This window comes from Castor canadensis, chromosome 8 (genome assembly GCF_047511655.1).
Source record: "Castor canadensis chromosome 8, mCasCan1.hap1v2, whole genome shotgun sequence".
Lineage (NCBI taxonomy): Eukaryota > Metazoa > Chordata > Mammalia > Rodentia > Castoridae > Castor > Castor canadensis.
The window spans coordinates 120,673,420-120,695,556 of NC_133393.1; the positions used below are offsets into that span (position 1 = coordinate 120,673,420).

The 22,137-nt window shown below is 34.8% G+C and overlaps 1 protein-coding gene across 16 annotated transcripts in view; it reads right to left on the bottom strand.

Annotated features, from left to right (window-relative positions):
- The window catches only part of Ppfia2 (PTPRF interacting protein alpha 2), a 454,825-nt gene extending 436,054 nt beyond the window's left edge, over positions 1-18,771 (bottom strand). For 7 of the 16 annotated variants that reach the window (XM_074084050.1, XM_074084051.1, XM_074084034.1 and 4 more), the window contains exons 1-2: positions 17,764-18,029; positions 13,403-13,653 (exon numbers count right to left, since the gene is read on the bottom strand). In XM_074084050.1, coding sequence (XP_073940151.1) covers positions 13,403-13,651 — 249 coding nt within the window. In that variant the 5' untranslated portion in view covers positions 13,652-13,653; positions 17,764-18,029. Of the gene's footprint in view, positions 1-13,402; positions 13,654-17,763; positions 18,031-18,626 lie in introns of those variants that run through there. The other 9 variants (XM_074084052.1, XM_074084042.1, XM_074084041.1 and 6 more) reach the window with 3 other exon arrangements.
- Between the last annotated feature and the right edge of the window lie 3,366 nt (positions 18,772-22,137).

The window sequence follows — 22,137 nt, forward strand, 5'->3', positions numbered from 1 at the left end:
GATCCTATTGGAAAATTTGAGACCCAGAAAGAATGATTAGTAATATAAATAGTAAATGTGTGAAGAAATAAAAAGGAATATTGCCCTATAAAAATACAATATTAACATATTTCAAGGGGAATATAAAGAGGAAAGGAACACATTAAGAATTAAACTTTGTTGAGGATATACATTGAAATTTATAGGTTATTAAAACAATACCTATAGTGTAAAAATCCTAGAATAATAAAGAACTGCTTAATCAACTCAATTGAGGCATGAAAAATTAATAAAAGGAATACAGAAAAGATAGCAAAATGGGAAAAACCATAGTAAGATATTAGATTCAACACAAATATATAATTAATAACAGCAAACATAATGATACCAAGTAACTTAAACAGAAATATTCTCAGACTTCATAAAAATAAAATCCAGAGATGACTTGCTATTTGTAGCAAGTATATATAGGTAACATAGACATGTTGAAAGTACAAGTATAGGGATGGTATACAAAGTAAACATTAGCAAAAATCCTGCCATAAAATTATTACTAACACTAATAAAACAGACAGAGTAGGTCTTAAAGGAAAATACCTTTTCATGAATGAATGTGGACACAACATGAAAATAAAATGTTCAAGTGGCTATGAGGTTGTAACAATGATATAGTTGAATTTAATAATAGTGTCAAAACAAACATAAAAAATAAAAGAATTGTTATACAAATAGAAAATCTATAATCATATTTGCAGACACTAAAATTTGTGATTATATGAGCATAGAAATTCCAATATGAAACTGCAAGTGAAGTTACAGTTTTAAAAAACAAAATAAGTTTATGTAGCAAGATTATTAAAAATTATTAATTATTATTTCTAGACTGGATACAGTGTCTCATGGCCATAATAGCCCCTAAGCAGGAAGCATAAGAAGGATGATTGAGATCTGAAGCAGGCCCCAGGATAAAAGTAAGACCCTATCTGAAAAATAACTAAAAGCAAAAGTGTGGTTCAAGTGATATAGTGCTTGCCTAGCAAGTTCAAGGCCCTAAGTTCAAACCCCACTACTTCCAAAAACAATAGTGATTAATGAAGTCTCAACTTTTCTATAAAAAGATACTAGCCATCTTTATCTCAAATAACCAAAAATGTCATGTTTTTCTTTTTATATTTTCTCTTTGTTCTTCTACAAAATCTCTTTATCTTTCTCTTTGTTCTTCTACAAAGGAGGGCAAAACAGGTCCTTCCTGGGATGGGGATGGGAGGATGGTACCAGTGGTAGGAAGGAGAATACAGTGCAAATATGTGTACACATAGATGTGAATGCAAAAATGATACCTGTTGAAACCATTCCAGAAGAGAGCATAAAGGAGAATGGTGGAGTGGGTGAATTCAAGTATGATATATTTGATACATTGTAAGAACCTTTGTAAATGCCACAATGTACCCCCACCCAGCACAATAAAGCAGAAAAAAAGATAATAGCTGATTAGTTTCTTTTACCAAGCAATGTGAACTGCTACTGTTCATTTGTCCAGATTAAATATAATTAATAAGACTGTATTGTGATGGCAGAATGGATCAATTGGCTAAGCAATTTTTTTTTAGAAAACACTTTGTGTAATTGAATAATGTTTTTATATTTTATGTTTAAATTTTTCTAACTATTTAGAACTGAGTTTATCACCTATTATACATAGATCATTAGGTAACATCTTGATCATTAAAATTTTTCAAATTAATATCTTAACTTTAAAAATTCTGTTAATTAGTGATTTTATATGTCACCAAAATATAAATACATCTTATAAACTCTCACAATAGTTTAAAAAATTGAGCCACAATATTACATCTTATTTGAAGCAATTAAGCCCAAAAGTGGACATAAAAAGAAAGGATTGTAGGTTAGCATATTCCTGAAAAGTTAGTAAACTTGCATTAAAATGTAGAGCCAAAATCTAATCACACCATTTTTCTCCCATACAATCCAGATTAACATGACTTGGGATCCAGAGGATTACAATTTCATACCAGCCTGGACAAATAGTTCATAAGACCCCCATTGTCAAAATGGACAGCACAGCAAAATGGACCAAAAGTGTGGCTCTAGCAGTAGAATACCTGCTTTGCAAGTACAAAGCCCTGAGTTCAAATCCTAGTCCCACCAAAAAAAAAAAAGAATCTCTTGTAACTTTATAGAACAAGAGTCCATTGGAGGGAGAAAGGGATAATAAGAAAAAAGAAATGTAATCTGTATTTGCTATATGGTTATAAGTGCTACAGACAAAAAGCAGAAAGATTGTGTACTTGGAGGGGGTATTATAATTTTAGGTAGGGTGTTCATTCATAGCTCCATTGAGAAACTGGTATTTTAGCAAAGGCTCAATGAGTTAAGAAAGAAAGCATGTAGTTGTCAAAGACAATGTTTCAAAGCCTAAAAAATAGCTAGTGCAAAGCCCCTAACTTACTCATGACTGACATGTTGATTGGTAGGGAAGAGTGAGTCAGCTGGGAAATCATAGGAGATAATATCAGATAGGAAAAAGGAGAGGGGAAACAAAGGTTAATGTAGGCTGGTTAATGACCTGAGCTTTTACAGTGAAATAGGAAGGCATTCAGAGCAGAGGCTTAAGCAGTTGTGAGACAAAATTTGGCTTTTTTTTTTTTTTTTTTTTTACAATCAGGGTCTTTCTCATTACTCTGAATTACACTGATGGGATAGTATCCTGCAGGAGGACAAAGCAAGAGGAGTTGGGGGAGTCACATCTAATTCAGATAAAGGATATGACTTGGACTGGGGTGGGATTGTGGAAGTAATTATAGTGGTTCAATTGTACATACACTTGAAAGATCAAATTTAGAGACTTTGCTGGTAGACTTAATAAGAGAATCAAAGAACTAAAACACCAAGGATTTGAGCCTAAGCCAAAGATGATTGAAATTGCTAGCAATTGAGATACAGCCAAATTAAATGAAGACCATGAGCTCATTTCACATGTTAAGTTTCTGCATTTGACAATAAAAGATGGAAGGTCAGGGGAAATGTTTGGATTAAAGAAGACAATTCTAGAGTCACCAACATTTAGATGATATTTAAAGCTAGAAGAGGTACAAGATTTATCAAGCAAGTAAGCTGTCCCAGATCAAACTGAAGAAAGTGTTTCAGGAGAAGGCAAGATCCAGAGTCCAATGCTACTGATAAATTAAGAGGGAATGAAAATTGAGAGTTGAACGTTACAGTTAGCAGCCTGGACATCATTGACAATATTCCTAAGAAAAGTTTGGATAAAATGAATGGGATGACTGCCTAGCTGGAATAGACTGAGGAAGAAATAAGGAAAGAGAAATTAGAGAAAAACAAGTATAAGTAATTTTAAAAAATGGAGTTGTAAAGGGAATGGAGTGGTAACTGGGTAGAGTTTGGAGTGTTGAAAGATGTTTGCAATTTGGAGAAATATAAGAACAATTTTAATGGTGTTGGTGATAATCTATAAGAGATGGAAACATGCATGATGCAGTTAAAAATTGGCAAAAGTTTCATACTAGAGTAACAAGAGGGGATGATGGGACCTTGAGAGAGGGAGATGTTCTTTTCCAATTCATCACTAAAAACTACTATCACTTTCAAAGAATTTGTAAATGAATTTGATATTCAGTGGATTTTAAGAAATGACTTCTTCTTGCCATTATGAATTCCTAAGGATAACAATCAACCAAATTCATGACATTAATAGAATTCTAGTTAATATCACTTATCAACTGTATGGTGTTGAACAATTTTCCTAACCTTTCAGTGGGTTGGTTTTTATCATCTGTAAAATGGGAATAATAAAAATGACTTCACTGAAATGTTCTGAGTATTGATTATGATACTTATAACTGGTTGAATGAGATAGATTCAATAAACAGTAAAATTCCCTGATTCCCCTGGCTGAAGATATGAACCCTAGATGAAATTTCAGGCAGATGTCTTAACTTTTCTACCTTGCTTTGACAAATCATCTATCCTTTTGTTTTGGTATTAAGAAGTCCAGTGTAGACTAATGATTTCGTAGTTCTAGTTCAATACAAGATTATCAAGTATGCAAAGCCCCAAACTCCTATCCAACTCCTAAAGCTTCTTCTCCATTTTAACTGACTTTTTCTTAGTTTCTTTTCTGTGATTAATCCCCCAATTTGTCACTTCAGATTCACGACATGGAGTTCTGTGCATTTGACAGTCTACTCACTCTATGAGTTTTTAGTAGTCCAAAGAAAGATGTCTTTTTAAATGCTCTTGTTGTCAAATTAGAGATAAGGGCAAAATAGTTTCTGCTGGGTATTGAGGGGGGGAGCGGGAGGGGGTGGAGTGGGTGGTAAGGGAGGGGGTGGGGGCAGGGGGGAGAAATGAACCAAGCCTTGTATGCACATATGAATAATAAAAGAAAAATGAAAAAAATAAAATAAAATAAAATAACAAGACAAATATTAAATAAATAAATAAATAAATAAATAAAATACCATCTGAATTTGGACATTCAAAAAAAAATGCTCTTGTTGTCAAAAGTAACCAATATTATCTTTGCATTGGTGGGCTGGAAGTTTGTCTTCCACAGACTGTAATTTGTTGTAGGCAGGGGCATCGTAAGGTACTGCTGCTACTTTACAATTTGAGACTATATCCTTCCATCTCTGGAGGAAATACGTCAAGCCTTTTGGTTTTCCTGAGCTCCTCTCACTTGGCTAAGTATAACAGGACTTACCACAAATCAAAATAATTATCCAAAATAATTCTATCCCTCTTCCACGTTTTCTACCTTAGTTTTTGTGGAATCTTAAAATGGAGCTTGACCTAATTCTGAACTTAATAGCTGGAATATACTTTAGCAACACCTGCACCTCACTGATTTAGCATCACACAAACACATAGTGAAATATTCCCATTTTATTATCAGGATATTTAAATAAAACATAGGTTGACATAGTGAGCATGTTCAGAAATATTATCTACTACAATTAATTTTATCTTTATTATCTTACAATTAAGAATTAGCTTGATGAGATGTTGTCCACAGGAAAAATATTGAAAGGAAAAATTCAAGCTGATTGAAGAGTGAAGACAGTGTAATATGAAAATTAAGAAGGAAGGATTTTTTTCTTTTAGAAGGGCATAATCATATTGACAAATACAACAAACCTGATCCAACATTTCATTATCTATTGGTGACAGTGAGCACTTTGAACATGGAGTTAGGGGGAAAAGTAGACTGCAGTAGAAAAGATAAAGAAATTGAGTCAGTGAGACAAACTGGGAAAACTACATTTAGAAGAAAAGAAAGGACAGATTGAAATCTAAGGAAACACAGAATAAGGGACTGTTGTGTTGTCATTGTACCCACCATTTTAATTTTAAGGCATAGATTTGAATGTATTATATCATTGCCAATTGAGAAGAAAAGTAATTGAAGACACCAAAGATAAAGGAAAAAAATAACCAAAAAAGAAGATGAAAAGCAGAAACTGAGGATTAAAAGGGAAACATCAGCCTGTGAAAGAAGAATGGTAGTTAAGATTGGGGAAATGTAAATAAACAAGATGAATATGAATATCAATCAGAGGGTAGGGAATGTAGGAAAAAAAATGGGCAGCATAGAAAAGAAGCAATTATGAGGAATTAAAGGCATGGGAATTTTGAGATGAATTAATTGACAATGTTGTATGACACAGAGAATTCAAGGGACATGAAGAATGTAAAGGGAGAGTTTTGTTTTTTGAGTTCCCTGTATATTCTGGTTATCAGCCCTTTGTCTGATGTATAGCTGGCAAATATTTTCTCCCACTCTGTGGGTGTTCTCTTCAGTTTAGAGACCATTTCTTTTGATGAACAGAAGCTTTTTAGTTTTATGAGGTCCCATTTGAACTAAACAGAACTTTCTCAAAAGAAGAAATTCAAATGGCCAAAAAACACATGAAAAAATGCTCACCATCTCTAGCCATAAAGGAAATGTAAACCCAAGCCACACTAAGATTCCACCCCACACCTGTTAGAATAGCCATCATTAAAAAAAACTACTAACAACAGGTGTTGGCGAGGATGTGGAGAAAAAGGATCCCTCATACACTGCTGGCGGGGATGCAAAGTAGTGCAATCACTCTGGAAAAAAATTTGGAGACTTCTTAAAAATCTAAACATAGAGCTGCCATATAATCCAGCAATGCCACTCCTGGGGATATACCCAAAGGAATGTGACACAGGTTACTCCAGTGGCACTTGCACATCCATGTTTATTGCAGTGCTATTCACAACAGCTAAGTTATGGAAACAGCCAAGATGCCCCACTACTGATGAAGGAATTAAGAAAATGTGGTATTTATACACAATGGAATTTTACTCAGCCATGAAGAAGAATGAAATCTTATCATTCTCAAGTAAATGGATGGAACTGGAGAACATCATTCTGAGCGAGGTTAGCCAGGCTCAGAAGACCAAAAATCATTATGTTCTCCCTCATATGTGGACTTTAGATCTAAGGCAAATAGAGCAATGTGATTGGACTTGGGTCACATGATAAGGTGAGTGCACACATGGGAGGTATGGAGAGAGGTAAGAAATAAAAAAAAAATGATAGTATTTGAAGTCCTCACTGCAGAGGACCTAATACAGAACTTTTAAAGTGACAGAGGTCAATATGAGAAGGGGATCAGGAACTAGAGAAAAGGTCAGTTAGAGATGAATCAACTTAGAATGTAGCACATTTATACATGGAAGCAATGCTAGCAATCTCCCTGTATAGCTATTCTTATTTCAAGTAGCAAAAATGCTTTGTCTTTCTTATTATTGTTTATACTCTTTCTTCAATGAAATTAGAGATAAGGGCAGAACAGATTCTGCCTGAAAGCGAGGGGGCAACAGGGGGGTGTAGTGGGGAGAAATGACCCAAACAATGTGTCCACATATGAATAAATGAGACAAAGAAGAATGTAAAGGTATCACTAGACTAGCAAAACATGTACTTGTTAGTAGCATACAAGAGTATATTTTTAGGAGCTTCCTGATGATAGAAGCCTGATTGTGAGGGCTAAGGAAGAACAGGCAATGAGAAATAAATGCTGCAATTGAAAACCATTTCATTTAGCCAGAGAAAACATAACTGGAAGGAAAAGAAATATTAAGAATATAGAAGGTTTATAATAGGTGGTAATAAAAGATGTAGCATATTTGTTTTTGGCAAAGCAAGGGATAAAACACTTAGTATACTGGGATTGGCTTTCACCAAAAATGAAGGTGCGCAATCCAGATGTTAAAATCTCAGCACAATAGGAAGGGATACTGTTTGATATCACCAAGGGACATGTAACACTGTCTATAGTGGAAGTAGAAAATTTGCCAAAACTAGGATAGTGTAGTTAAGATTTTTTTAATAAATAAAAAGTTAAATCCAAATTTGATAAAGATTGAGGAGTGTGTGGATTTTCAGTGATCTCAAGTAGTTCTAGTGTTGATAATTACCAGGTAAAATTATGCAGTTAAGATTGGCTAAAGATAGTAATGGTAATATCTGTAGTGATGATAACTGTGACAATAGCTACATTTAACATTTATTGAGCATGCAATACCTGTGAGGCATTGAATTGATCATTTGACATGTTCCAATTCATTTATCTCTGATAATGATCCGATGTGGCAGTTTCTATCATTATTTGAATTAAATATTTTGACCAAGTTTATTGAACTAGTAAGTAGTAAGGTAAAAAGATATACTGGCAATTTGCCTCCAGGATAAAAGTGACTTTAGGGCCCTCTCTGCAAATTTCCCCTAAAATAGTTTGCATTTTTAAATATCAAAAATTAACATATTTCTTTTCTGCCCAGCCAGGCTCTGTTAGAGTAATTCCTCACCAAGGAGTGTACCAGCAAATCTCAACTTATGAAAACTACTCCACATTTCACAATGGTCTCTGAAGCACATAGACACACCTTCTTTCATCTCATCCTCAGAGAAGTTATCATCTAATCTTTCCAATTAAGGAAATAGTTTCAGAGAATTCAAATGACATACCAATGGTCCCTTAGCTAACAAGTAGAAGAGCACCAATTCAAATTCATATCTCTCACTAAAGTCCATAAATTGGATCCCTGAACATTCTTTCTCTTCAATATTCTTTATATTACTATTGTCTTTTCTAATTTCATGCCTCATGATCTTATTCCAAATCTCCACACTTTGCTAGAACATTATTAGCATAATCAGCTTTACCTAAAATGATAATGACCAAAATGACTCACTTGCTTAGCTTTGTGGTAGATCAATTGTACTGATAGTTCCAGTGCTTCACTCCTCCCTGTCCCTACATCCTTTGACATATAATTTTGCATTGCTTTCCATGCTGTCCCTGGGTTGGCCAAGGTACATTACCAGAAACACTCAAGCAGAAGCTCAGGGTGTACTTGGTTATTTCCGCTTTGATCTTACTTCTCTACCATGATCATGAGACCTTGCCAGGCTAGCCAAGTATAGGATTAGACATATGGCATAGTGCTAAGTGTCCCCAGGATACCCAGTTAAGGTCATCCTAGAGCACATAATATCCAGATAATGTACAATCAACTGAACCTACCTTCTGTTAACCAGTGACATGTTAGTCCAGCCAAGATCATCCAGTCCAAGTGTAGATGAGCTGAATTCCACAAACCCAATATGTTTCTATGCTGCTAGGTTTTGTGTTATTTGTTACATAGCATTATTTAACCAACATATAACTAATGCGTGAGTGTTATATAATACATCCAAACTGACAATAACAGGTGTTTCTTCATGATAACCTTATGTGGTCACCAATTCACTTAAAATTCTTAAGGATGTACTCTGCAAACTCCTCTTTTTAACTTCCCACACACATGTAAACAGCTTATACTCCACTGGCACTAAACAAAACCTCATTCCTATCCTATAATCTTTTGTTAAATAAATGTGTTGATTGTTCTTATATATTCCTATTTAGACTACAAAACAACAACAAAACAGTAATACTGGTAGCCCATCTATCATCATTATACAAATGAGGGACCCCAATCCTAGCCTGAAAAATAGAGCCGTCTGAATTTCAATTCCCCTCATGTCCTTCAGTAAACTTCTATTTTCACAACTCATTGACCCATGTAGAATATTCTTGAACCTTTTCCAATATTTTCTTAAGAATACTTAACATCATTTTGCACATGAAACTTTCTATAGTTAATTGTGTATCAATTTCATAGCTCAAATACTTCAGGACTTCTGTAATCTTCCAGCCCTCTTCTTATTTGGTTCCATTTCTGTATTATTTTCCAAGCAGCTCTGTTCTTAAAGTTCTCTGACAGCCAAACAATGTGGCTTTTCATCCCATGTCCTTTATTATCATATATAACTATTGAAGAATACACAAGCCGTCAGTGTATACTAAACCATGTGCAGGAAAGAGTTATAAACTCTTATATATGATGACTTTTTTTTTTGCAATAGGAAGCATAGCCTTTTCTCTCTTCCAAATATTAATATTTGGTCTGTGGATTACCTAAAGGAAAGAGATAAACATGCATGAAGGAAAAAGACTAGAATAGCATGGAATTTGTTGGGGCACTACAAACAGTGAGGTATTACTTAAGCATTCAATATGACACATTTACAAAAGGGGGAATGTAAAGGGATATGGCAAAGAAGTTTAAAGCCAGGTGCTGAAAAAAACAGAAGGGTAGAAAGATTTGGCTCACTGATGAATGAATTCAGCGATGAGGGAGAAACCATCTCTAAAAACTCGTGTATGGGGGAAACACAGGATGATTGAATTTGGAGTATGATGAATGTGAGGTTCCATAGAACATTAAAATGCATTATGCCCTACAAAGGTAGATAACTGAGTGTATAATGTAGAAATGTTGCATCTGGAAATGTGGAATGATGCAGAATTATCAGCATTATTTAAACACAGATATAGCCAGTGCATAACGAAAAATGAAACACTGTGGCTATAAAATAATTTACATAGTTAGGATTGTTAAAAGTATTGATACATTTCTTCCTAGAGGAATAACAGTAGAGAAGGTAACTATTGCTACAAGTCACCAGCAACTAAAAGCATTGCATACGCAATTTAAAACATCTATGGCATAAAGCTGGTCTCTGCTTTTAATTCTGTTTGCTAAAATAATCATTATTTTATGTTGCTAAAGTTTTTGATTTTATATACTTTATTTCTCCCTCAAACATCATTTTTATGTTAGCCATTTTCTCCTTTTATTCATTGTAAATTACAAATGTCATCAAATGTACAGGTACATTGCTTTAAGAATATTTTAAAAGATTCCATCATATCAACTAAAAAAGAATATTCCTATATTACTTGCAGAAAACATCTATTTCTAAAGGTACAGATTAGGTTATTAAATACTTGTTTTAAAAATGAGAGGACTTCTGCTATATCTCTGGATTTCCAAAGGTATCTAAAATAATAACATATAAATCAATATTGAAAAAATGTCAAAGTATATGGAAAATAGAGTATTGGGACTGTAGTCATATAAATGCACAGGGTCATAATCCTTAACCTACTATTTCAATAATCCAATATCATTTTTTTGGCACTACTGTGGACTGAACTCAGGGCCTCATGTTGGGTAGGTCGGCACACTACCACTAGAGCAACTCTGTCCAATACTCAAATATTCAGAAAACTGGTATTTTATTTGTAAGTGTGTAGACTTGATTGGAGCCAAAACTAAATCTGTGCTAACAGGAAACTGTTACAGTCTTTACTTTTCCTATGAAGTAGGAATATTCATAGAATTCTTTTAAAAATATGCATGTATAATTTGAGGTTTGTCCCATAACTTTCTCAAAGAAAGCTCCATAATACACATTATATACATAAAGAAAGTCAGGAAAATTCTGAACTCCAAACAGAGCTGCACTCAAGAAGTTTGGATAGCAAATTGTACATAGTATAATTTAAAAATCAAAAATTAAACTATATGGTATTATAGTCTATATATTTAATCTAAGTTATTAGAATAAAGTTTTTTTTTTATTTTTGCACATTTAAATCAGATTTATCTATATAATGTACATTTGGATGAAAATATTTTTCAATTTTCTTCCTTTTCCCCAAAGAATCTTATTCTAATACTTTATTTTTTGAAATATCCTTATGAAATAGTCAACTGTTTTATTATTAAAGGGAAAAATAAAACTCCAAATTATAATCATTTTATAGACATTGAATACATTTTAGGCTTGAATAAAATATACACAGACAAAGATGAGAGGGATGCATGTAGAATCTTACAGGTAGAATCAGATTGAGAGCTCAAGAAGACCAAGTGGGAAATGGGAGCGAACTACAGCATTTATCCAACCCAAAAATCTTCACCTGATTGCTGTCCTGAACACGTGTTGAACTTGTCAGCTGTATAGTACAATCCTTAGTTTTTTTAACGAATCACTGTATCCAGAAAGAGAAATAATCACCATTGTATACTTGACACAGAAGGTGAGGAATAGTGTGATTTGTTCAGGACTTCAGCTGAACACCTTAACCAACTCAACGCTCCTACAGGAGAGTGAACACACTGGTGATCCCTCTAGAGATCATTTGATGAAGAACAATTTCCAAGATCAAAATATGTACCTTGAAAAATATGATCTTTTGTGAAGATTGAATAGTTGTCTATTGAAATTAATCAGCACATTCTGTGTGATTAAATAAACCAGGCTTTTAAATAGATGAAATTTACTTGAAACATTATTTCATCACAATACAAGCTGACTGAAAATGTAAAGAACTGGAACAGGAGTTATTCTTATGCTATTACCTAGTGGGGTGAGACAGGGTTTTAGTGATTCTTTTTACTCTGACTGTCATAAATACCTCAATGTGACACTGCAAGCTAATAGTATAGGTGAGTTTAGAATCTTTATCAACTTTATATAGATTTCGGCATTTCTGAAAGGATATGCATGTGCAACAACACATAACTTTATGATGCTAAGTCAACTCTTCAACACCTTCCATTCTGTTTCTTAAGTAGAAAGCCAATCAAACTTGTATTTAAAGAAATTACAAGCCCAGGTTCAGATAACCAAAAACCACGTTTTCTCTGACATGTGGATGGAGGCTAATACTACTACAGCAACATTATGAAAAATGGGTCGTGCTAAGATCATATGCAGGAGGGTGAGGGTAAAGAAGGAAGTTAATAAAGTGAATATGGATGATATACTCTCCATACAAGAATGAATATAGAATTTTAAAACCCATTGAAACCCCATAAGAAGGGGACTAAGGTATAAAGAAGAAAAATAGAGGAGATGAACCGATTTGTGTTATAATACATATATACATGGAAATGTTACAAGGAAACTCTGCGTGTAGCTATCATAAACAAAAATGTCATTTTTTTGGAGAACAGGAGGGTGGAACAGGTCCTTCCTGGGGTGGGTTGGTACCAGTGGGAGGGAGAAGGAGATGGGGAAATGGTGGGTGAGGATAAATGTAGTGCAAATACTGTATACACATATGTGTAAACTGAAAAATGATACCAGAAAAGGGGGAGGGGAGGTGAAGAAGAATAATGGAGGAGGTAAATTCAAATATGATATATTCAATATATTTTAAGAACTTTTGTAGTAAGTGCCACAATGTACTCCCACCCTTCACAGCAATTAAAAAAGAAAAATATTTAGAAAAAGAGAGAAATTGTAGTTTATATGGGGTGATTATTAAAAATTTCATTGATTTTTCTCATAACTAAAAGAATAATAATCATGAAATTTCTTGATAAGCGAATTGACCCTTAATATTAACAGTGTATATAAATAGGCTGGCAATCATTAAAAATTTCCAGGGTTTTTTGATAAAATTAAAAGACTGACAAATGTATTTAAAAATAACTAATGTAACGACATTACATTTGTGGGAGTAAGGCTGACCTTTTGACTTTTCTCAGTTTCCAAACTAATTTAAAAATAAAAAGAAACTACTTGAAGTAATTTTTTTAGAAGAACAGGTACTATACGAATAATTCTAAGATTTTTTCAGGACATGTTGGGTGTTTTTAAAGAAGTACAGATTAAACAATTATTAGACAACAGACTTCCAAACTGCTATCATTCCCAAAGACAGAAGTTAAAGATAAAACTATCCCCCATTTTGACAATTAAAAGCAGATCAACAAGACAATCATACAAATAAAATTTTCAAGAAAGCCCAGACAATAATTCATTCTTCACATACAGTATACTATGATTTTGCTTGAGGCAACGTTTCATGAAAATTAATAATGTATTCTTTAATTTTTACTAAAGTGTGCATATCATATATTACAGGAGTGAAAATAAAACAAATCTGATTAAAATCTTATCACATTTTCAATTAAAATAGGAAGGACCAGTGCTCCTATGGCATACCTGTGGCAGGGCTGAGTTGAGCTGTCTCTGTAGAGAATCTCTGTCATAGATGACATCCTGAAGACGTTGCTGGGCAAGTGAGAGGCTTTCCTGGGTCTCTCGAAGTGTGTCTAGAAGACGATCTCTTTCATCTAGCATATTCACCATCAGTTGCTCAAAATGAGAGTCTGAGTCTGAGCCACTGCTTTGGGACCCCCTTTGGCTCATTGGGGTGTCCTCATTAATCGTGGGCATCACTTCACACATCATTGCTTAAAGAAAGTAAAGCAGAGTTTTAGTAAAGAAATGATTTTCAATAATGCCATCTGGCTATTCACTAAACCCCTTGCAACTAATTACCCTAAATGTCCCTCTTTCTCCTACCCACTGCCCCAAATATGACTCTGCTAAATGTTTTTACCTCAATGAAACATGATGCAGTCACTTCCTCCAACCCACATGCATTCTCTTTTCATGACAATCCATAGATGTCATACAAACAGCATGCAAGTTGGTTTCACTTGTTTCTTAGTTTCTTTCTTTATGATTTAACCCATCTAATTAAATTTACAGACCTTGTCATTTCAATTATTATTCTATCACCTTTTCCCTTCACAACTTCACAAATATCTTACAGCTCATACCTCTATCTTATTTATTATTATATTGTCAACAGAAAGCACAGAGTCTAGAACTTCAATGAGTAGGAATTAAATGACTTTTGAATGACTTAAGCAATCAAATCCATTGATGTTCACTCTTTAATTTTAAAAATCCACAAACAGGTAACTTGTACTTTCTTATTCCTGGAACAGATATTTTCACACCAAGTAATTTGAAGCTTTTTGACATTAACATTTTCATTTTATTATCATTTTTATATCATTTTATGTATGCTCTCTTCCTGAATTCTTTCAGAAGTCTGCATAGAGCTGACAAATACCAACTAAATTAGATATAAACTTTATGAAATAAACTGATGCAGGAGTTTGCTTGATTATTATACTGCTAATTACACTTAATATCCCTTTGTTTCCTGTTAGATGCATTGAAAGGTTTCTATCCAAACAATATAAACTAACACTCTTTCAAATATCCCACAACAGGTGTAATAAATTACACAAGCTAATGTAGTAACTTCACATCTGAGTTGCTAATCACAAGCTCTCAGTCGTGAAATAAATGAGCTGTTCAAAATATTTTTAAAATCATTTATTAATTTAACTTAAAATAGACAATAGAGATATTGAAATGCAATATTGTCCTATTGTGTGGTATCTTAATAAATCAGAAATTAGCTAATTTTCTCTTTCATCCTGTATTTTAGATTAAAAAAAGTCCAACTCATCTCTCAGTAGTTGTATGATGGCCAGAATCTATTAATTAGAGGGCTTGGTTTTGCAGAAGACTGATATGGAGAAAGGCTGGTTTGACTGTTCATCCTGGAGCATTCTTTGGTTTTTGCAATACAAGGTCAATTCATTTTTCTGCCTACATAGTCATGTCCTTAGGGAAAATATTTCTGGTGATATTTTAAAATAAAATGTCAAGATTTAACAGCTCAATAATTAATTACTTTTTAATGTGATCCTTCATATAAATTGGGTTCTTGAGGAGAGAAAATTGATTATTTGTGAATGATTTGGTTAGGGACCACTGAAAATTAAGAGACATTTAAAAAATGTAATATTTTGTAACTGATAACCCATGTAAAGAATTTAAATAGCTGTGTATTTAAGGATCATTCAAAATGCTTTGAATTTTGCTCCTCACTCAAAACCCTGAGCTATGTGAAGAGAGGAACTTGACTTATTCAATTCCTATGTACTCTAAAATCAATTACACATACAGAATAAATTAATACACACAAACACTGACACTCACTCACACATTTATTACTATTGTTAGCTACTTAATAAGCACATCATTATTGTGTATTCTTTTCAATATGATTTCCATTCAGAGACTGTAACAGAGATGGAAAAACACCTTGTAACTGCTATAAATTTTCTTTATATTAACTGAAAAGGAATTGGAAAACAAAACAAAATATGTTCCAATGTATTTGCTCATTTAAAAAGTTGAGTTCACATGCTATGCATGAAATCCACACATTGAACAGCTGTGTCATTCTTTGAAATCACTGCCATGATACAGTGTATTTATTACTGATATTTAAGGTTAAAACAAATTACTAGGAGGAAAATTTATAGCATCGTGATTTATAGCACTGTTCCAAAACATTAACAAGTTTTAAAAATTAAGGTTCTATAAAAATTCTTAAATCTTTATTTTAAATCATACCTTTCTTAAAAGAAAGCTATTGGTACCTCTCTACTCTGAATTACTTAGAACATCTATAAATTCCAAGGAAAACCATAACTCTAAGCATTACCCCAAGTAAAATTTTCATCTGAATATAATGCCTATGTACAACCTCCTCTTATCACCATGGTACATTAGTTATATACAAATTTGAGACTCTTAGCTCAGAATCAAAGGTGGTCTTTGATTTGATCAGTCAAAAGATGATGTGATGAGAAGCTACTTGGGGACTTGGAAAGACCATCAAATCTACAGTCAGAGGAAACTTGATTCTATGACATTTCTGAAGCATGTGAAGCAGGGCAAGTTACTTTGCCTTTCAAAACTTTAGTTTTGTCTTCAATGAAGTAGGGATGATAACATATATATTTTTTAAAATCGCACTTTAAGTATCCATCCCATGAATTACCTGACTGAGAACACACAATAAAATTTACAGAGGGTTATTTAAAATTTAAGTTTTTATTTCTATTATAAAGTAGGCAACATTTATTTTTGCAGAAGCAACATTTTACTTTTATGACTCACTCTGCTTCTGGGCTTAACAATTTAATTCTAGTAGATATTTATGAACTGTCAAAATTCAATTTATAAAACCAAACTATGCAGAAGTTACTTAGAAAATAAATACTTGACACTTTTTCTTCACATTCAATCCAAATGTGTAAATTGAAGAGTTTCCATTGAAAATTTAAAGAGAAAATAGGTCTACAAAAAATAAGGCCCCTTTTAGGATCTAGATTAGTTCTTGGATTAGACCTCAGAGTCTGCCTAAAATAAACTAAAATATTTTAATGCTCATTATAATACAGTGAAATATATCTTAAATGAGCATTTTAAGTATTAGAAGCAATGAAATCTATATGGAAATTTTTATAGAATGGATGACACCTGAAACAACTTCAGAAAGGTATGACCATTAGTTGTCTTGTATATTTCATCCATTTATACAACTTTTAACTTTCACAATCTTTTTAATATGAAACACACAAACATCACATAATTCCTGAAAAATCAGAAAGGGCATATAAACAGTTTGCTGTGATTTTTTTGGCTTGTTGTTACCCCCTCCCTCCCTCAAGTCAATTTGATGTACAAATTATGCTACCTTTTTCTAGATATTGATGACTTGTTCACTAAATTACTGAAGACCTAGATAGACAGATTGCTAATTTTCTTGTGAATAGAAAAAAAAAGCTTGATTGGTTTAATTATCTCAATGCTTAAATTTAGCTTGAAGAATTTTATATCAGGAAAACCAGCTCCCATATTGTTAGCACATAACCTTGACTGTCTTCTAAATTTCTCAGATTTCAAAATAAAAGTTTTGAGTGCCCATTGGAGTCATCACCCAAGGAATTTCAAGATCCAATGTGTTCCTTATCAATACATGTCATAGAAGCAGTACCTATTCAGATATGAGAGTGCTCCAAAAGCATTTTTTTCCTGCCAATGAATTCTTTCACTTAATTATATCACTAAGATTAGACTTTACCATAGACAGATGCGGTTATTCTCTATAGTAAGTTTCTTCTGCAAAGATTTAGTCTTTAGAACCATCCCAGCTTTACCAGCTTCACTTCAGTTAATCCACAAGGAGTAATTCAGGGAGAAAAATCCTTGCCATTGTCTGATTACATTACATGAATATTCCTCCTCCTGTTTAACTCTTTGAAATCCTCTGTCCTCAGGAAATACTCTTATCACCTCTATTGGAAGTATTTTCACTTTCTTTACCCGAGTGCATTTACAGATGGTCAAAGAGCCAGCTCACCCCACACTGGTGGACAGTTATCTCTCTGCCACACCCCCACCACCCTGAGGAAGTTGACTTCATAATTTCCACACTAAAATTTTTCAGCCTGCCCAACAGGAGCGAGCCAAGTAGGCAGGAGGCAAGAAACAGAAGAGGATGGGTGGAAAGCAAAAAAGGTACCCAACAGTAATCTACAAGGAGGGATTTGCATCTCATCTTCCCTGGGGGCGGGGTGGGGCCGGGGAGGAAATAAAAAATAAAGCCGAAGGGAAACCGTGTAACTCAAATACAGTTTCTGTACCTAATGTCTGTAATTGCGGGTCCTGCTTCTTCAATTGATCAGTGACAACCGCAGTCTCCGGCTTGATGAGAGGGGCGGCTCACACCCAGCAGTCCTGGACCATTTCCCTAGCAACGGGAGGAGAAAGGCAGCTTAGACACACTCGTGTCCTGATGCTCTCCCGGAACGGGCCCCGGCTCGGTGGTGTGGCAGCGGCTCGGCATTTTCCCGCGGCTCCGTCAGCAGCCAAAAGGAGAAGCGTCCATGGGAAAAATGGCATATTACAAATTTTGCTTTGGGAAGCAGAGCTCGGTTCAGACCATTGTCAAAGGGAGGAGAGGGGGAGGCGGCTCTTAAAGCAGCAGCGGCCCCTTTGCCAGAGCAGCCGCAGCTCCCGCGTGCAACTGGAGCCTGGGCACTGACAGCAGCCTGGAACCCAGAACTGGGGTTCATTTTCAGAAAGTTAACCGGAGGCAATGCTCCCCCTGAGCTTCTGGACTGCTACCCGGAGTGTGAGCAAATGTTCTTCCAAAAAACAATTAACTTTGGGAAAAGACAAGAGGAGTATCTACCTGGAAGGGAAGTTCTCCACCCAGTCCCCCACCCGGAACCCCTCTGGAGTTTAAGGCTAAGGCTGGGAGTTTGACAGTTAAAAGGAAGTGAGTCCCCAGGGGGTGTGAGAAGCAGGACAGGTCTCCTCAGGGCGCCCAATCTATTTCTAAATTAGGGTGTCTCATTTCACTTAAAGGAGGTGCTTCTTCTCCAGAAGGGAAGCACCCCCCCCACCCAAAACACACACACACACACACACACACACACACACTTTCTCCTTCCAGTCCCTCTGCAAGCTTGTCTTCTTGCACCAGTTGGCCGACAGAACCAACCTGCTGGAAGCCGGTGAGGATGCTACAAACCGCATCTTCTCTCCTCACTGGCCTTGTGCGGTGTTTGCTTCTACTCCTCCTTCTCTGTCTCCGCCCCTCCTCCTCCTTGGCAGCCTCCACCTCCTCTTCCTAAAGAAGAAGGGCTTCCCCTGGAAGCTGTTGCAGTGGTTTCCACCGGCCCTTAAATAAATTCTGAAGTAATCACGTCTTTGCTCTCCTCCTCACGCACACACGCTCTCAGATACACTCGTCTCCCCCAAAGCCGCTCCCGGGCTGCTGAGGCTCCCGTTGATCCCAGTGCCCCAGGCGAAGGCGAGAGCCAGGGATGGGTAGAAGTGGAAATGGGTATACTCTTCCAGGCCTGGTCTTCGCCACACAATGTTCTCTACAGGAAAGCTTTTGCTGGCACGCGCAGTTGGGAATTAGAATTGACTTAGGCACCTTTAGGCTCTCTGGCTTATCATGGCTTTAAGCAGCATTTTTTCCCTTGGACCAGAAGCATTCTAGTCTTGGTTATAGGGACCTGAGTCAATCTAGGGTGTGGCAGCATTTGTCAATTTCCATTACCTCTTCAGGTCTACTCCATTCATTGCCTTGGCTGTAAGGATTGTGTGTTCAGTGTGTGTTCAGATACTCTCTGACTGAGTCAATATGAGCTTTAAGCAGAGTCTGGTCTCTCCATCAGCCCATGCTCCAGTTGGTCCAATACCTGTCTCTCTCTCTCTCCTCCTCCCTCCCTGCACCTTTACCTCTCTCCCTCCTTTTTCCTTCTCCTGCTGGTTGTCCATTCTTATAGACCAACAGAGATAAGAGGAAGGCAGGAGACAAAAACTATCTGCTCTAAACAGAAATGAAATGTTTCATTGAGGGAGATGCACATATTCTGAATTTTGTGAAGAAGATGTACTTGAGAGAATTGGGAAAAGGATTAAACATTTAATATAAATCAGGAGACAGTGCAAATATCTACAGAGTATACTCTGAAAGAAACCCTAAAGGTATGCGTTACTTTTGTGTAAAGCAGAGTCCAAAGTTAACAATGATTTAGTACCCAAATACTGACTCATTTCAATTAAGTGCTATATTTAAAAAAAAAGACTTTCTTTCTGGAGATGATATGTAATTCAGTTAGTGATTCTACAGTAGAATGTGAGGTTAAGTTCATTACTTATCCTCTTCTCTTCTAGACTGTCTTAAAATTCTGAATCACAATGTAAGAATTAAGGATAAAACATTAGGCATAAAGATTTATCAGACACCAATCAGAGCATTATTTGTCAAACATCATGTTCATATGGTTCGTCCATGTATCTTGTTAAGTTGTAGATTCTGATTTACTGAGATTGGTTTGGACCCTGAGATTCTGCACTTCTAATAACTCCCAGATATTACCCCATTTTAGTCAGGTCTAAGCCATCCAATCAACCCAGCAACTGATGTCACAAATACCTTTAACCACAGCCCATGCTATTTTCAGACAGAATTAATGTTATAATAGCTTTGGAATACTAACCAGATATCAGTACTCTTGTAACTTTCACTCTCTGCAATCTCATATAATACTCAAAATGCCTTGAGATTTTCATATCTCTAAAACAACTATTATCTTTCTCTATATACATATGTAAGAATCCCCTCTTTATTAAACTTCGATTTTAATTTCCTTGGCAAACAACATTTCTTAAAATACAGACTTAAATGTTCTTACCATTTTCAGAGTTGTGATTTGCCTAACACTCACATATCAAATAAAAGTTTTAATTATAGGTCATATTCAGTTGATACAAAATAGTTAAAAGGCTACCCCATAGCTGATATCCCAAAATGAAAAAAAAAGATACTAGAAGACAAGAAATGGCCATGGATTGGTAAAAAGATAATACTCTTCATGGTTGCTCTCAGTTTAGAAACTATAAATCCATCCCTAAAACTACTGCAAAGGATATAAATAGCATCTCTTATTCCAACTGAGAAGGACACTTTCAAGAAACAGCTTTGCAGAAGGCATTAGGAGAACCAATTCATATAAGAAAAAAAATAGTCACTTCTTACACCAGTTCCTCAAATTTAGTAGCCAAGAGAATGTCCAGAATGGTTTATTACAACTTATTTTGCTCAACCCCATCCTCAGAGTGACTCTATGGGGTGTCCAGGGATTTGCATTTTTAATAGGCTCTCAAGTGATACTGATACTATTTCAACATCTCACATTGACAATCACCTTCTAGAAATATCTGGAAAAAGTTGGGAACAAAAGAAATACAGAACAAGAAAAGAGCTGCTAAATATTTTTTGCTCTAGGTAAAAAGTCTTTTATTAAAATATAAACATAATTTTATGCTAAGGTTATCATCATCCCCTCCCACTAGTTTTGATGACTAATCAATGATTAAGATGAATTATGCTTATCTCATAGTCAGCTAGATTCAGCCAAGGGTACTGACTGGAAGCCATCTCTTTCTTTATTAGTATAACATACTTAAAAGAATTTAGTCTTTAAAGGCTTATAACATTACACTGGCCATACCTACTAATACTTCTTCTGCATATTTTATTTCAAATATAACTTTGTATATTACTATAAAGGGAGTATATCATACAACTGCTTTCATTTATTCTAAATGGCAAATTCTTCCATCTCTACATATTCTGAATATCAGATGGCATATGGGTAATACAATAATAACATATGACATATAGTAAAATGTTTGTTTTTATTTAAATCAAAGATGGATTTGTATGTGAAAAAAATTAAGATCACATACCAAAGAAAACAAATAATTAAAAATAAGCCATGAAAATAACAAAGATTTAGTAAATGACAAATTAATCTTTTAAGTACAAGGATAATTTTGATACAAATAGAATGCAAATAATAACTAGTTGAGGCAGACATGTTGGTCTCAGTATCACCTCATTTAGACTATGTACTTACCCATTTACAAAAACATTTTGCCTATATTGAAAACAATTTGTGTTAACATTACAAACAATTAAATGACATTTTCCATACTTATGCTTACTATTGAGTTTAAAATTTAGATTGATTTATGTTAGATAATGAAAATAACTCCACCATATGCACTTTACCAAAGGTCTTGTGGGAAGATGAATTGTTTTTCATTCCTATTTTTAAAAAAGTCATGCAATTTTATCATACTGTATTTCTTAGAGTAGGGACCAAACCAACCCAAATACATAATAGGTGAAACCTGACTGAAGTTTATTGCTTTCACTCTCCCTACTCAAAAATGATAGTTGGTTGGTGGGCTCCTTTCTTCCACACAGTAATTCATGCTCCTTTCTGGATCTGGTTTGTGCCCTGCTAGTCTGTGGGTTTTTTTATCCAGAAAGCATAAGAGGAAAACAGGGTGCAGGAAGCATATTATTCACTACTTAAGAAACCTTGATCCCCAAAGTGACACACAGTTTTTTCACATTCCAGTACTGAGAACTCAGATGGCAAAATCTAATTATAAGAGAGCCTGAGAAAGTAAACTGTAGTCCAAAG